General features: G+C 47.4%; 1 protein-coding gene across 1 annotated transcript in view; it reads right to left on the reverse strand.

Annotated features, from left to right (window-relative positions):
* UST (uronyl 2-sulfotransferase) overlaps positions 1-14574 on the reverse strand; it is a gene marked incomplete at both ends in the record, with an annotated part of 166170 nt that overhangs the window by 94085 nt on the left and 57511 nt on the right. The window contains one exon of the mRNA XM_079781154.1: positions 6882-7035. Within this exon, the coding sequence (XP_079637280.1) occupies positions 6882-7035 (154 nt within the window). The remainder of the gene's footprint in view (positions 1-6881; positions 7036-14574) is intronic.

Consider the following 14574-nt stretch of genomic DNA (forward strand, 5'->3'; position numbering starts at 1 on the left):
AAATATCTGTCATGCTCACACGCCCTCCTTAGTCCCTTCAGGCCCTGCTCAGGAAGCAGTCCCTGGGGACACTGTGGTAGGCAGATAATGGGCCCCAAAGATGTCCATACACTGATCCCTGGGATGTGTAAATAGAGGACTTTGTGTGGCAAAACGGATTTTGCAGATGTGATTAAGGGTTCAGTCTTTGAAATGGGGACATTATCCTGGATTATCTGGGTGGGCCCAATGGAGTCACAGAAATCCTTCAAAGTGGCGAACCCTTCCCACCCGGCTTACAGATGTGAGATAAAAGAAGGAGGAAAGATCTGAAGCATGAGGGACTCACCCCACCGCTGGTTGCTTTGAGGATGGAGGAAGGGGGCCACATTGTAGGAAATGTAGATGCCTCTAGAAAATGGGAATGGTGCTCAGCGGATGGATGACCAGCAAGAACCTAAGACGTCAGTCCTACAACCACAGGACACACATTCTGCCAACCGCCCAAAAGAATGAGGACACGGGTCAGCCCCTCCTGCCTCCAGAAAGGAATCAGCTCTAATGCCTACACCAGGGATGCTGTGAGGGTGAATAAGCTAACATGGGGAAAGCCTGTTAACCCACAGCAAGCCATGCACGCAGCTGCGGTTATCTGGTGGCCTCTCGGGTAGTGGCTGGTGGCATTCTGTTCTCTCCTTCCCAAGCTTGCTGCTCCCCCGTGCCTCTCCTTTTCTCCAAAATATCTTTGTTGTTTCCTAAGCTCCTCCTGCCCCTCTCCCTGCCACAGGCATCACCTTCTCTGTTTCCTGGAAGCTCCCAAGTATTGCTAAACCCCCGAGTGTTCTTTGATTCTGAAAACACCTGTGACCCTGCTTTCAACACACCTCAGGACAAACACATTTCAAGGGCACTTCTCTCAGGTGGGGGCTCCATTGTCTCTCAGAGCATCCCTGCCCTGGGCACCTTTCTCCCCCACACCCCCCTCCGGGGGTGAGACTGTGCTACTTCCTCAGCTTTACAGCCCTGCGCCTACACCAGCTTAGGTTTCCAAGTAAATAAACTCGGGACAAATGCATGCCAGCAGGCTGGGGTCAAAACGCATCTCCAGCTGTTGGGAACACAAAGAGAAGCAGTTTCCTTAGAAACCAATGCCCAGGGGATGGGGTCTAGCGGGGCCATTTGAGATCTCAGCAAAAGTGGAGCTGAGGTTCAGGGCACGGCCCAGCATGGCCTGAGCCACGTGAGAAGCACAGCTCCTGCTCCCGAGAGAAGAGAACCCCCACCTTCACAGGAAGAATGGTCCCTTTAGGTCACATGGAGCCGCTGACAGAGCCAAGGATGGAAGCGTCCTGCCAAAACGTGTTTAGGGGGGTTTTAGCTTCCAGAGCACTTTGCGTAGAGTGTTCAGTTTTTTCTCCTGCCAACCCTATGATAGAAGCAAGGTGGGTAATATGGCCCCGTTGTACAGATGAGAAGAGTAAGGTCCGCAGAGGCTGAATCACCTAGGGCAGCTGAGAAGGGCACATAAGCACACCATGACCCAGGCCACTGTCTCAGCCTCCAACCATAAACCAAATTCCAACCAGTTGGAGACAAAGAACATTACTTTTTTTTACGTTCGAGGATTTGGAAAACATAGATATTGCTAAAATACTTAAAAAGCAGATCATCCAAATCCCTTATTTGTTTTCTTTAAGAAAAGTGATGCGTTAGGGACAGAAGCACAGCCTGAGGTTTCATTCACAGGACAGCAGCCGCCAGTCAGAACAGTGGAAATTTCCAGAAACGAGTATTTCATATATATATACAGTATATACATCCACAGCTACAGAACCCTCAAAATCCAAAACTTTCAAGCAGATGGAAATGCACAGCTTTCTGCAAACCTTCCCTGACTCTGGACAAGTTTCAGGCTTTTCCAGAATCCAACTGGGCCAACATGATTCACTGAATTCTTTATGAAGTAAGAAGCTGTAAATTACGCATCTTTTCTTTTAAACATGCATTACTTTCCATCTTTATAGCCAAGCTGAATAAACAGTACCCCAGTGGCAGTTTTCTCCCTGGAAAAATTTCCTCCCTCTCTTCCCGCTCTTCCAGTGGAGATCCAACAGAGAAGTGGCAGTAAGTTCAAGAAAGGAGCCCACCTTGACATGTTGGGGCATTTGCTTCCTAAGGCCGCGGTTTTAAGCGAATGGCAGGCATCGGCCACGCATGTGTAACTGACCGAGTGGAAATGGCAGCGTGAGAAATCCATTTTCAGGGAAACTCAGTGACTGGGAACGAGAGTGGCTTCAGCAGGAATGAGATGCTCTCCCTCGCTCTTAAGTCACAACAGTTGCTTTTCATTAGCAGTCATTCATTCTTCCGTCAGCTGGGCTGGGGGTGCCCGGTATTTCTCCGCCCCGGGAATAAAGAAGCCTGGGCTGCAGCTGGAGAAGAGGCTCACGGGCTGGGCAGATCCAGTGCCTGGACTCGGATCTGCCTCACCTGGTGATTCCCACACCCAGAGGGAGGCAGCCACCTGGGCAGCCGGGAGCCGGGTTTCCGGTTCTGAACTCGGAGAAATGAGCCTAGAACTGCCTTCTCACACTGTGGCTGCTGAACGATGAATTAGTATCCGTTCTAGCAAGAATTCATGTGAAGATGATTTTTTTTTTTTTTGGTAAATACAAATGAAGAATGGTTTGGAAAGAATTGGAAATATGTAGAAAATCTAATTGTTTCCAGAAAATATGGAGAACAGCTATAAGATGCTTGCACATTTGAAAAAAACAAAACCCACCATTTCTATAACAGCTATGTCTTTGCAGGGATGTACAGATGGTGTCAGACAAAATTATTTTGCTCAAAAAAGCATGGAACGTGGCCCAATCCTGGTCTCCCTTTACCATTCAGGAAGTCCAACATAAAGTCCGAGTGATCAAACAACACAGCTGTAGAATCAGGAGGCCTGGCTTCCACACCTGGCAGGGTCCCCAAGCCACACCTGGTGGGGCCCCGAAGCCACCCCTCAACCCAGGCTCCATTCCTGCACCTGTGGCCTCCAGGGACCCTGCAAATCCTGGGATTCCTTCACCCCTTTCCATGTTCTCCCAAACCACCCAGCATCACCAGTTGATATTATTTCACCCCCAGAGCGGGCTCAGGCCCTGGCCCCTCTCAGCTGTATGCTAAGCAGCTCTGCGAGGCTCAGGGCCAGGAGCAGAACTGCCTGGTTTTTGGCAACTGGATAAAGTGAGTGGCTTCAGAGCGCCGAGATCTGGAATAATGCGGGTATATCAGTAGACCCATTTCGGGCCACCCCGATGACTGTGCATACAGTGTGCAAGGGAGAGGCCTCATGGCACGGCGCCCGGAGGGCGCCTGCCTCCTTGGGAGAGGGGACACCCTGTAGGTCCCCTCTCCGGCCCTCGACCCCAGCAGGGCCTCACCGAGGGGACAGTGGTCTCCTCACAGCTGCCCTACACCCCACTGAGACACAAACAACACCCTCTTTTGAGGCAAACAACTGACCACCCAGGCTTGCCAAAATGAGGACAGGCTCTGACAGGGGGCCGTTTTATTTCAAGGGTTTAATGGGAGATGAAATAAAAAGTTTCATCTATTAAAAAGAAAGGCAATAGACTGCCTTCTTCCAAATAAACAAACTATCCTTTGAACAAGAAAACAGCTTCCTAACAGGGTCAGGCTGGGGCCAGATCATAAAGGAGTCACGTGTCCCACAGGCCACCCCTCCCCTTCCACCCCCTACGCCCTGATTTCTGCCTCTGCTGCTTCGAGGAGCCCACTCTCTCCCGCTGAGGCCTTGCCAAGGAATGATCTGATGAGCTCATCTGACACAGGCCCTTCCCAGGACGCAGTGCTTACACGTGGAAAGGGCCCCTGCAAATCTCTTTAAGGGTAGAATTCCAGGTGGGGAAATTTCCCTGGAATCTCTCAAATCGCACCACAAAGCCAGCTACCAGCCTCTCAAAAATAGACTTAACACCCCTCCAACTTTCAACATTATGTGGGCTTTCAAAAAAAATTTAAACCACCTGGCCAGTGTGGCTCAGTGGAGGAGCATCAACCCAGACACCAAGAGGTCTCCGGTTTAATTCTTAGTCAGGGCACATGCCCAGGTTTCGGGCTCAATCCCCAGAGGGGGACGTGCAGGAGGCAGCCGATTGATGTTTCTATCTCATCAGTGGTTCTAGCTCTCTCTCCCTTCCTCTCTCTCTAAAATCAATAAAAAACATTCTTTTCCTCTTATGTTTACAACTTCTCTGCCTAATGATTACAATTTCTTCTTTGTGTGAATGTGTGAAGACTGTGTTATGTGGAGTGACTTACAGGATAGCAAAACTTGACAGGGTAGAACAATCTAGAGAATTCCTCTCAACTCCTACATTCATGTTCTGTTGTCCTTGTTTATTTTATTGACTAAATAGAGTGCTACTGAGGTCTCCATTATTTCAGCCCCTCATCTGGGTACCAGGGACATAGATGGAACTCTGACCCTACCTTGTCCTCAAAAAGCTGATAGACTGTTGGGAGGAGAGAAGTTAAGACACTCTACCAGCCCCCACCCGCCACACCCAAAAATAATGACAGAGCCAGCACAGAACCCTGTGGGGGGAGCACAGAAGAGGAACATCTGGACCTCCATGTACAGTGGTGTAGGTTGTGCACTGTACAACTCAGGGTCACCATCACATAAATCACATTTAGTGTGGAGTCCCCTGAAAACTCTGAGTGTGGGAGCATTGTGAGACTCTCAGGACAAGCATCTGGGTGTGTCAGTGACATGCAGGTCCAGAGAAGCAGGGAGGAGTCCTGACTCCTAGAGAGAAGGGGGAACTGCTGAGTATGATGGGTTGATGCATTTCCTGCTGTGAGAAGGGCTCAGCTCTCCAGTGGAGGTTCAGGAGAAAGAGTCACTGATTATAGTGTGTTCCATTTGGGGTCATTCATGTTACTTCCCAACCCACTTACAGTAACCACAGTGACTCCCAGGGCCTTATATGATCTTTGTCTCCAACCCTCACCTCTCTCAATTCACCACCTGCCACTTTCCTCTCCCCATCTCTCCCTCACTTTATACCAGCCATACTGCTCTCCCATACTAATCTTTGAATGAGCTATACATATCATGTGCCTACTGAAGGCCTTTGCCCCAGCTGCCTCCTCCACCTGGAGCTATACTCTTCCGGCTGACCAGTATCCAACTTCATCTCTCATTCTGCTAGTTGCTCAAACTACACATCCTCTGTGACTTCCCTGACCTCCTCATTAACAGCCTCTCCCCACCCCTCAGGCATTCTGGAACTCCAGACAGTCCCTCCACTTGCTCATTTTTCCAAATGACCTTTCATCTTCTGATAGACTGTGGATTTACTTCCTAACTACTTTAATACTTGAAGAGAAGGATTGATCAGACTCATTTCTATGTCTTTGGTTTTCCAGCATCTTCTGCTATAACTTGGTTCTAATTTTCTTAGTATGGATATTGAGTCAGAAACCTGGAAATGTATTTTGATTCAGTGGTCTATGACCTGTGTTTTTAGAAGATGATGTAAATGTTAATCGAGATCCAGTAGAAATGGAAAGATGATCTGAATCGACATTATTCCTCAGCCAGTGGTTCTGTACTCTTAATACACACTCATCATGAATAGAAATTATATAGCCATATTCATAACATGCAGTTTAAAGGAAAAGATTAGGGATTTTGCCATCAAAACTAAAAAACCACTTTTAAAATATGCCATCAAACTATTTCATTGAAGTATTGGGTAGTTGAGTGGTGAGGGAAAGGCCTTGGTTTCTCGTCTTGGCTCATCCACAAACTATGTGCAGCACTGGATAAGATTCCACATCATCCAAAAGTGCTCCCATCCTCCACACACATCCTTTATCACATTTAAAAAATGAAGTGAGGAAATAGAAGTGTTCACATTGTCCCAGAACTGTGACTAATGCTACTACTTTCTTTAGCTACCAAGATACTGCCACCGCCCCCTCAGCAGGGGGTGCAGGCTCAGTGCGCGTTTCCAGCAGTGGAAAACATGTGCACTGATCCCTCCACAACTTTCTCCTCTCTCTGTTTGCGCTGACAGCCCAGCATGGGTCTGCGTGACCCCAAAGGGCTCTCTCACCCACAGAGACCAGGATTTAAGCCTCCTTAACACCAGGCTTTCAGCTATTCAGTAAGCTTTTGTCCATTTAGGTCACAAATAAGTGAGAAATGTCCCCTTTAATTCTGGAAAGGAAGATGCATAAGTCTTCCCTCTATTTTTGTTTCCAACGCAGCGCCCTGGAAATAATGACTGAGGTCAAAACCCACATCCCCCTGGAGCTGAGCATCCCGAAACACAGTGCAGAAAAGGTGCACCATTTCTGCTGAGGTGGCCTGATTTTGTTGTGCTGTGGGGGAAAGCACCCCGGACTTCAAGTCAAGAGGACCCAGAGACAGTCAGTTACAGCTGGGCCTCTTACCGGGGGCCCCAACTTTTGGAACATCTTTTGGACCATCAGAGTCCTTGCCTGAAAGCACCCCTCCCTCCTAGGATTGCCATGGGAACTGAATGGGATGAGGTAGGAGAACATGCTTCGTGACCCTCAGAGAGCGATGCCCAAAGGGAAAGATAGTTTCTGCTCTGGGACAAAATTCTAGCGCTGACATCAAGCCAAGGACAGCAAGATTAGAAAGCCATTGGAAAGAGTTTGTTATGATCTGGGTCATCCGGAACAATTTTTCACTGGCAAGAACTTCCTCCCCAAGGAAGAGCCCTCGCCACAGAGGCTCCGTGGAGGTGCCATGGGAATGCCATGGGCAGGCAGGGAGAGCCTCCAGCCCCAGGAGCTGCTCCCAGGGCAGGGGGGGCGGGCAACCACCTCTTGGCCGCAGCAGGACTCACCAGGTAGCGCTCCTCCTGCCGCATGCTGGGCGTGCGGATCATGTGATTCTGTTCCCCTCTCCAGTCTCCAAATCGACGGAAAAAGTAGTTAGACAGAAACCGGTTGACGGGGTCTCTGATGATGTTGATGTAGACAGGCTGGTCTCCTCCAAACCTAACAAGCACACGAACACGGAGCCGGTTACAACCCGTCACTTCTAGAAGGGAAGAAACCGCTGAGACAGACACCGTCTCCCTCTGGGTTAGCATGCTAGCATCAGACCCGTCTGCGAAGGTACCAGTGAACAGTGCAATCAGCAAGCAGTTTCCCCACAGGCATGGTATTGTCGTGCAGAAAGAGCCTGTCCGGGGACCTGTGGAGTGGCTGCTGGGACTGTTCATAATAATGACCTCATTTGTCAACTCTCTTACCGTACTAGGTTGTAGGTCCGAGGAGCGGACCAGGCTGTACTGGAGTTTGCAGTCCCAGGGTCTGGCACAAACCCACAGGCACCTGGCTGAATGTTTGAACTGACTGCTGTGTTCGGATTGTCTTTCAGGTCAACAGGTCAACAGGGGTACCCTACATTCTAATTGAGATAGCCTCAGGCGAGGTGCTCTGCCCAATGTGGGTCAGTGAGTCAACGTTTCTTAAACTTATGAATACTTCTTTTGTCCAACTCACTGCAGCCTCACAACATCTCAACAGAGTAGGAACCATAATTATCCCTGCCTTCATTTGGGGAAACTGAGGCAGGGAGCGGATGAGTCAATGGGCCAGGATATGAACCTGGGTGGTCTGGCTCCAGACTCTGTATTCCGAACCATGCACAGAGGATGCTGGAATTGGTAAATGTACTAGTAAATGGGAGGAACCTCGGGGACACAACAAAAATCAGCATAGTTATCCTCAAGTGTTGGCAAGGGGGTATAGATAAAAATATAGCAAGTATATAGGCGTTCCGTTTGAATTCCTGCCACAAAGGAATTAGACAAATGATCTGACTGCTGGCCCAAGAGCTAGGCCTTCCCAAGACAAAATGACGAGGTTGGCGAATTTTTCGTAAGGTCCCTCTCCTCTCTCTTTGAACCACCTGCAAGCAGTGACAGGAGGAGCCTGGACAGAACACTCCAGGCTCTGGGCAGAGGTCTTGCCCTGGGGACCTCCTGAGGGACCCACCGGCTTCTCTCGCTCTGTGACCCCGTGACCTTCTGATGAGGATGCCTGGACATTCGTCAGGGGTCAGAACGAGCTCCAAGAAAACAAACTGATGTAACCTGCTCACACCTCTACCTAGTTGGCTGACTCTTTGCCTTTCAAAACCCAGCCCAGAACCCCAGTCACATCCTCCAGCAATTAATTGTGTCCTCGTGTCCATCCCTCTGTCCTCTGCCTCCAAGCCCTGACTCCAGCACACTGTGTGTACATCTGCCTCTCCTGTCAGACTGTGGACCTCCTGGAGCCAGGAACGATGTCACTGAGTACAGTACATGGCACACAGTAGGTGCTCAACCATGAAGAAGTGAATGCCTGCATGCAGGCTTATAAGTGTGCATGTTACCACCAACATCACAGGGCTCAGTTGTAGGAGGAAAGCACAACACCAATCCTTTTTGCATATTTATTCATACAATGCTGTCCTCAGCATTTTAAAAGAGCATCTTCAGAGACAGGGATATTAGTATAAACAAAGATAAAGAAATGACTCCAATGGTGGAATCTCAGGCACCAGGACATGTGAATGGTATTCTGGAACCTTGAATACACCATATTGGAAAGCTTGCTGCTCATGAGTAAGGTGAGCTGAGCCAATAGGAAATTTGTCAGTCCCCATATGTACACAAGATAATGTTCATGCTACCTGAACAACAACTCACTAGTGCCAGAAGTCAGCTGTGCCAATCACCAGCTAACCATCATCATCCTAGATGTACCATATCTTCCTCTTCTAAATGAAATTGTGTTTCATATCTATGATAAATAGCAGCTAAAGTAATAATTCTAGGGATTAGGAAGACAAAGCATGAACACTAGATGTGAATGCAATTAAGCCCTCAAAATTGTATCATGCTTTAAAACCTCAACTGTACTTCTATGTCATGCGAAGAATGACTAATTAGCAGAAGTGTCCAGTCATGGAACTCAATCCCAGCTTCCCACCAGGAGATGGTCCTTGGTCTGGCCACAGCCATCCTCTCTTGAAAGCTACAGATGTGAGGATTGACAAGGCTTTAAGCATGGGTGACTTGCTCCTGTTTGCATGTTGTAACCCAATGTAAGAATTCCAGGGTACTTGTCCAAAACAGAAGTTGTAGGCAGTTTAAGAATTTATTGTCAAATATCAGATAATATAATAGCCTCTCTCTAGTGATTTCTGCAAGAGAGGTGTCTGATATATACCCTCCTTCCCAGAAAGTGACAGTGATAATAGTTTCAGCCTGCCAACTCTCATCCTTTTCCAGGACACATGGCTCCTTCCCAAACTGCCAAAATCAGAAGGGGCATGTCGGTAATACAAAAGAGCCAGGGAACCACGGCTCTGTGTCTCAATGCCCGAGAAGAGAAAGAACTGTCGCACCCTCATTCCATTCTCTCTCAGGGTCAGTTTCGCCTCTCAGTAATTTTTAAATTCTGGTCAGAAATCCTGGTCACCCTTACAGGGTCTCTGAGTCACTGAACCTACTGCCTGCTGCTGATTCCATTCTAGAGAAAGAATGCTGTGTATGCCCCACCCCCACTTCCCACTGCCTTATTGTTCAATCCCCGGAGAGAAGATTTCACAGCCTCCCTGCAAAGTCCATCCTATGGGTCCACCCCACAGTCAAGGAGTCTTTGTTACACACACCCCAGATTCCTAATCTTCCTTTTGTGGGAACTTCCTTTTGTTTGATCCAGTCCACACAAAGGATTAGCTTCTCTTCATGGGCTTTTACAACTTTTAGACTTCAGCTTCAATTTTAATTCCTTTACTTTGTGTGTGTGTGTGTGTGTGTGTGTGTGTGTGTGTGTGTGTGTTTAAAATTCCTTTAGTGTTTGCTCTAATTTGGTCTTTACTGAGCTGTAAAATATTGTGGTGATCACAGCTCATGACAGGGTTGTGTGAACAGGAGAGAGTAGAATCAGGTAATAATTTTGTTTTTCACTTAACAACACACCCTCTTGTCCCTTGGTCACCACAACAATAATTGCGTATTTGAAGTTCTCTTTTAAGTTATCCTAAAGTAGCAGGGATTTCCAATTTCTTTGGCATTTATTTGTTCACAGGTCATATTCACCAACACTTTAATCACCTCTGTGGGTCTCCTTCTGATCCTCTGCAAATTTATCATAGTATTTCTGTTTTCTTTTCTTGATGAGAACACAAAGATCCAAAGCAGCATGTAATTCTCTAGGAATAATAACTACATGGTTCTCATGCATTTTTAAATATCTCATTCTGAGCATTTTCTTCCCCCTCTGCTACCTCAATCGATCACCTCTTTGGCAACATTAGTCACCTTTTTGATGAGCTACACAAAGCACTTGGATAAGAATTTTAGGTACACTTTTACCGACATACATCTCTAGAAGGTTCTGATGATCCCAATCAGAAACTCTGTGCCCATTAAACAATAAGTCTCCTTCCCCCCTACTCCTAGCCCCTGGTTACCATCATTCCACCCAAAGTCTATCTTCTTTGTAACTTCTGGCCTGAAAGTTGAAGTTATCCTTGTCCTGTTACCTATAATAAAAGATGAAAATACTGAGGCTGGCAGTCTACAGCTTTGATCTTTGTAATGAGACACTTTGAAGTGAGAGAAAAGCCCTCCTGGGAAAGCAGGTGATGGGGGGCAGATGAGGAGCTGCCTGGGGTGTGGGGCCAGTAGAGATGGTTATTGAATGGTCCTTTGCTAAAAGCTAAGGCCAGTAATGGACCACTGATGGGGTAGGAAGTCCACCCTCCATCCTCACAATCCTAATGAGTGGGCACTTAGTCTTGGCTGTCCCATACAGGGCCTGTCATCACAAAACACAATCAGAAAAGATTCAGCCACTCAGTTCCCTGGCGAGGGCAGAACATTTATTTAGTAGGAAGTGGCGACAAACAGGGTGAAGGGAGGGGGCAGTTGAGCCACTGGAGTTGGGGTTCTCGCTCAGAGAGGAAGATGGCTTGATAAGACAGTACGTAAGCAGGAGGAAGGTCCTTCCCATGTGCAGGGAAGTGAGCTCAGGGCAAGTCCAGGTTATGCTAATCCTCAGGTAGCCGCAGGGTACACCCACTGCAGAGTGAGAAGGGAAGAGTGAGGAAGAGAGGGCCATTTTAGGAAGATCAGCTCCGCTGTGTTAAAATGGGATCAACTGAGAGAAATCTCTCATTGTCAAATCAAACGTGTGGGCTCTGCTGAAGTAGGTAAAGGAAGTGGTCATTACCTTTGTCTTCCACGTTTGAGGCTTGGTGACCACTACAAAAGAGCTGCAGGGCACAGCAGTTAAAAGGACCACTTCGCTAATGAGAATAAAAACAAAGTCAACATTTAGAAATAAGATGGGGAAACCCGACTGCGTTATAGAATTAACTTAGCAAGATCAGATTTGTTTCGTTAAATAATGCCATCAGAGGGCAGACTTTGTTCACGTCAGTAATAAGACTTCCCTTTAAGGAAAGAGACGGAGTGTTCGAAAGGCCTCCCCTTGCACAGTGCACATTGACAGCTTCTCTAGTGATCGATTTCGTTTTAAATGTTTTGCTTTTGTAAGTTAGTGTTGGTACTGGAGCCATCATCTGAGACAAAAGATGAAATAGAAATGGAAGCAAAGCAGGCTGAGGGGGTCATGGTGAGAAAGGAAGGAGGACATAAGAAAGCTTCAGAGAGGTGGCAGTGTGACGTTATTTAGCACATTGATATCGCCTGTCATTCGCTTGGACTATTCTGATTAGTATTGAGCTCTGATACAGAACTTCACAATGTTGTCCCTGCAGGATCCAAGTTGGGGGTTGAGGGGAATTGTGAACTGAAAAAAGAATTACTGCCTCCCCCTACGCCCCAAAAAAATAAAGTTTAGAAAACAAACAAATAAACAAAAAGTAGGGGCAGGAGGGAGACAAACTGAGTTGCCGGTCACATTTTTTTCCAGTGTGTAGATCTAAGACAAACTTAAAGCCATGCTGTTGATGTTGGGAAGTTAAACCTTTTCAAAAATTACAGTTCTTTAAGTTAGTTCGATAACTGGGGACAGACACATGAAACCATCGTATGCGGATATTAAAACTGCTCCTTAACCATCATGGGAAAGAGCTGCATCTCTTCGACCAAGGTGACTTGGACTCAATTCCCCAGCGAGTCCGGGTGGAAAACACCTGTCCGTGTGAGAGAGCACTGCCGTGGGAGACTCCCCCAATCCGTACCGAAGGCTGACGTTCCTGCGTGCTTGTGTCCACCTCCTCTGGCAGGAAAGCTTCCCCAGCGTAACCACAAAAACACTAGCCTGGCCCGATCCTGTTGTTTTCCATGGTTGAATTAATAAAACTGGATATGGTGAAATGGTTCCTTCTAGCTCTAAAGCAAGGACAAAGGAGGGATACAGAAGGATGCCTAGATGATGAATAAATGAAGTAAGTCAGCTATTGATTAGCCAGAAGCTCACAGGATAACATTTCTCAGAGTGTCTAAACTTCAAGGTAAGAAGGCCCCATTAATGGGGGGGGGGGGGGGATGTAGAATTAAGGAGCAATTCATTTTGATATAATGCCACACCCTTCAGAAGTTCAGAAAATTCTGGTGCAAAAGAATGTGTGGGGAGAGAGGCCAGACTTTTCATTCTTACATTCCGCTCACCAGCAAGTACCTTGTGACACATTAGGAATGTAAGGAAGATTAGAAATAAAATATCAACAAAGAATATTGGGTTACAATATTGATTCTTCTCTTAATAACCTCATTATCTTGAAACAAGCCAGCTACATGCCTGTCAGCAATGATCAGGATAGGTTTATTAGGAGCGGTCAATTATCCCGATGCCTTACAATTCAAAATATGAAACTCACTTTAAAAACACATGGAAGCCCTCTTAACAAGCCCCAATTTAGTTGTCCCTCTCTAATTGTATATTTTGGGGCTTTTTTTTTTTTGGTATGCCCACACTTTGCCCATTTATACCTGAGACATTTTCCTGAAATAAATCTATGCCCTTGAAAAAGAAAAAGGTGATTTTTAACTTCCCATGTTCTGTGAGTATAACATCGTCTTGTAAAGAATGAAAGTTCAATGTGTCTTTCTACCCGTTTCCGGAGGTCGTGCCCCTCAGGCCCCGGCCCTGTGCATGCGGCTGGGAAGAGGGGTGAGGCTGCTCCCGCCGTTAGCCTGAGCTTATTAAAGGCGCAGAGCTGGTCAGCTCGGAATCTGCCTTTGCCTGCTTGTGGGCTGCCATGCACTGCAGTTCCCATTTGCTGGGTGCTCTCAGTCCCTCTGTTTATCCCGCTTTTGCTCATGCTGGTTCCTGTGCCGCCCATGTCTTCCCCTTCAATCTGTCCAAAGCTGCCCCCCCACCTTACACCCCAACAGCAATGGCTCCTGCTCCCAATGCCCTCCAGTCTTGCTTTTCTGGGTGGAGGGTCCTGCCTCCCACGTGCTCTGGAGGAGACCCTGTGATTGTCTCCTCCAGTTCCTCACGCTTTGTTGCCACCTCTTCATTCATGGGAGAAGAGTTTCCAGTTACCTGAAGGCAAGGATAATATTTCTTGTTCCCTGCAGAAGTCCCAGACGTAGGGCGGTGGACAGGAGACGGGGCGTCCTCAATAAACATGTGTTTAATTGAACAAAAAGGGATGGAGGGGTCACCAGCAGGAGCAGGGCCCCACCCTCACAGCATTAGATAGAGACACCAGGAGGCTACCCACAGCGGGAGCCAACCCACGGCCAGACGCCTGCCGAGACGCCTTTCAAAGCCACTTTGACTACATAGAATGTTTTCCTTTCCAGAGAACCTGAAAGGCTTTCCTTCATGTGTTTAGGGCATCCCTATAAGGTGGTAGTGGCAGGAACTGCCCTACTTTACAGGTAGAAAAACAGAGACCCCCCAAGAGGTTAAACTGCTCGCCCAGAATCATGATCATTGAGAAGGTCTAACACCCAGGCCAACACTGTTTTCTGCAGAGGTAGTGTCTTCTAAAGGTATTTATAATTTTTTTTTCTTTCTGAATTTCATTAATCAAGATTAAACTCTTGAATACGTTTTCGACTCTGGGGGCCATGATCTAATATAGTCATCGCACTGGGCCCAGCTCTGCTGATCCAATTATGATACGGGCTTTGGCTTGTCATTCGAGTTTTCACTGTCCTGAGCTCATTATTAAGACTTGCTGCATTGCAATTTGTTTTGCTTGTAAAGATTTGACCCTGAAGCAGGGCTGAAATGAATCGGGTTGGAGGACAACCGGGGTGACGCAGAAGGAAGCTCATGAGAAGAGTACGGGTCAGAGGGGCCGAGCTCGCCGCTGTACAACTCATAAAAGGCAGTGCCTAAAATAGCTAACAAGTCCCCATTATCTAATTATGTTGAATTATATGTTCTTGGCAGACTGGAAATGAGAGGCAGGGCACATACTCAGGCAATCCAGTAGCAAGCAACTTCATAAATGTGGTTGGGAACCAGCTCTCCATACATGCCCCTAGGCCATGGAGGATAATTTGCAGGTGTCCTAGCCACCTATTCCGTGTCCCAGGAAGCTTGGTT

This window comes from Cnephaeus nilssonii (genome assembly GCF_951640355.1).
Source record: "Cnephaeus nilssonii genome assembly, chromosome: 9".
Lineage (NCBI taxonomy): Eukaryota > Metazoa > Chordata > Mammalia > Chiroptera > Vespertilionidae > Cnephaeus > Cnephaeus nilssonii.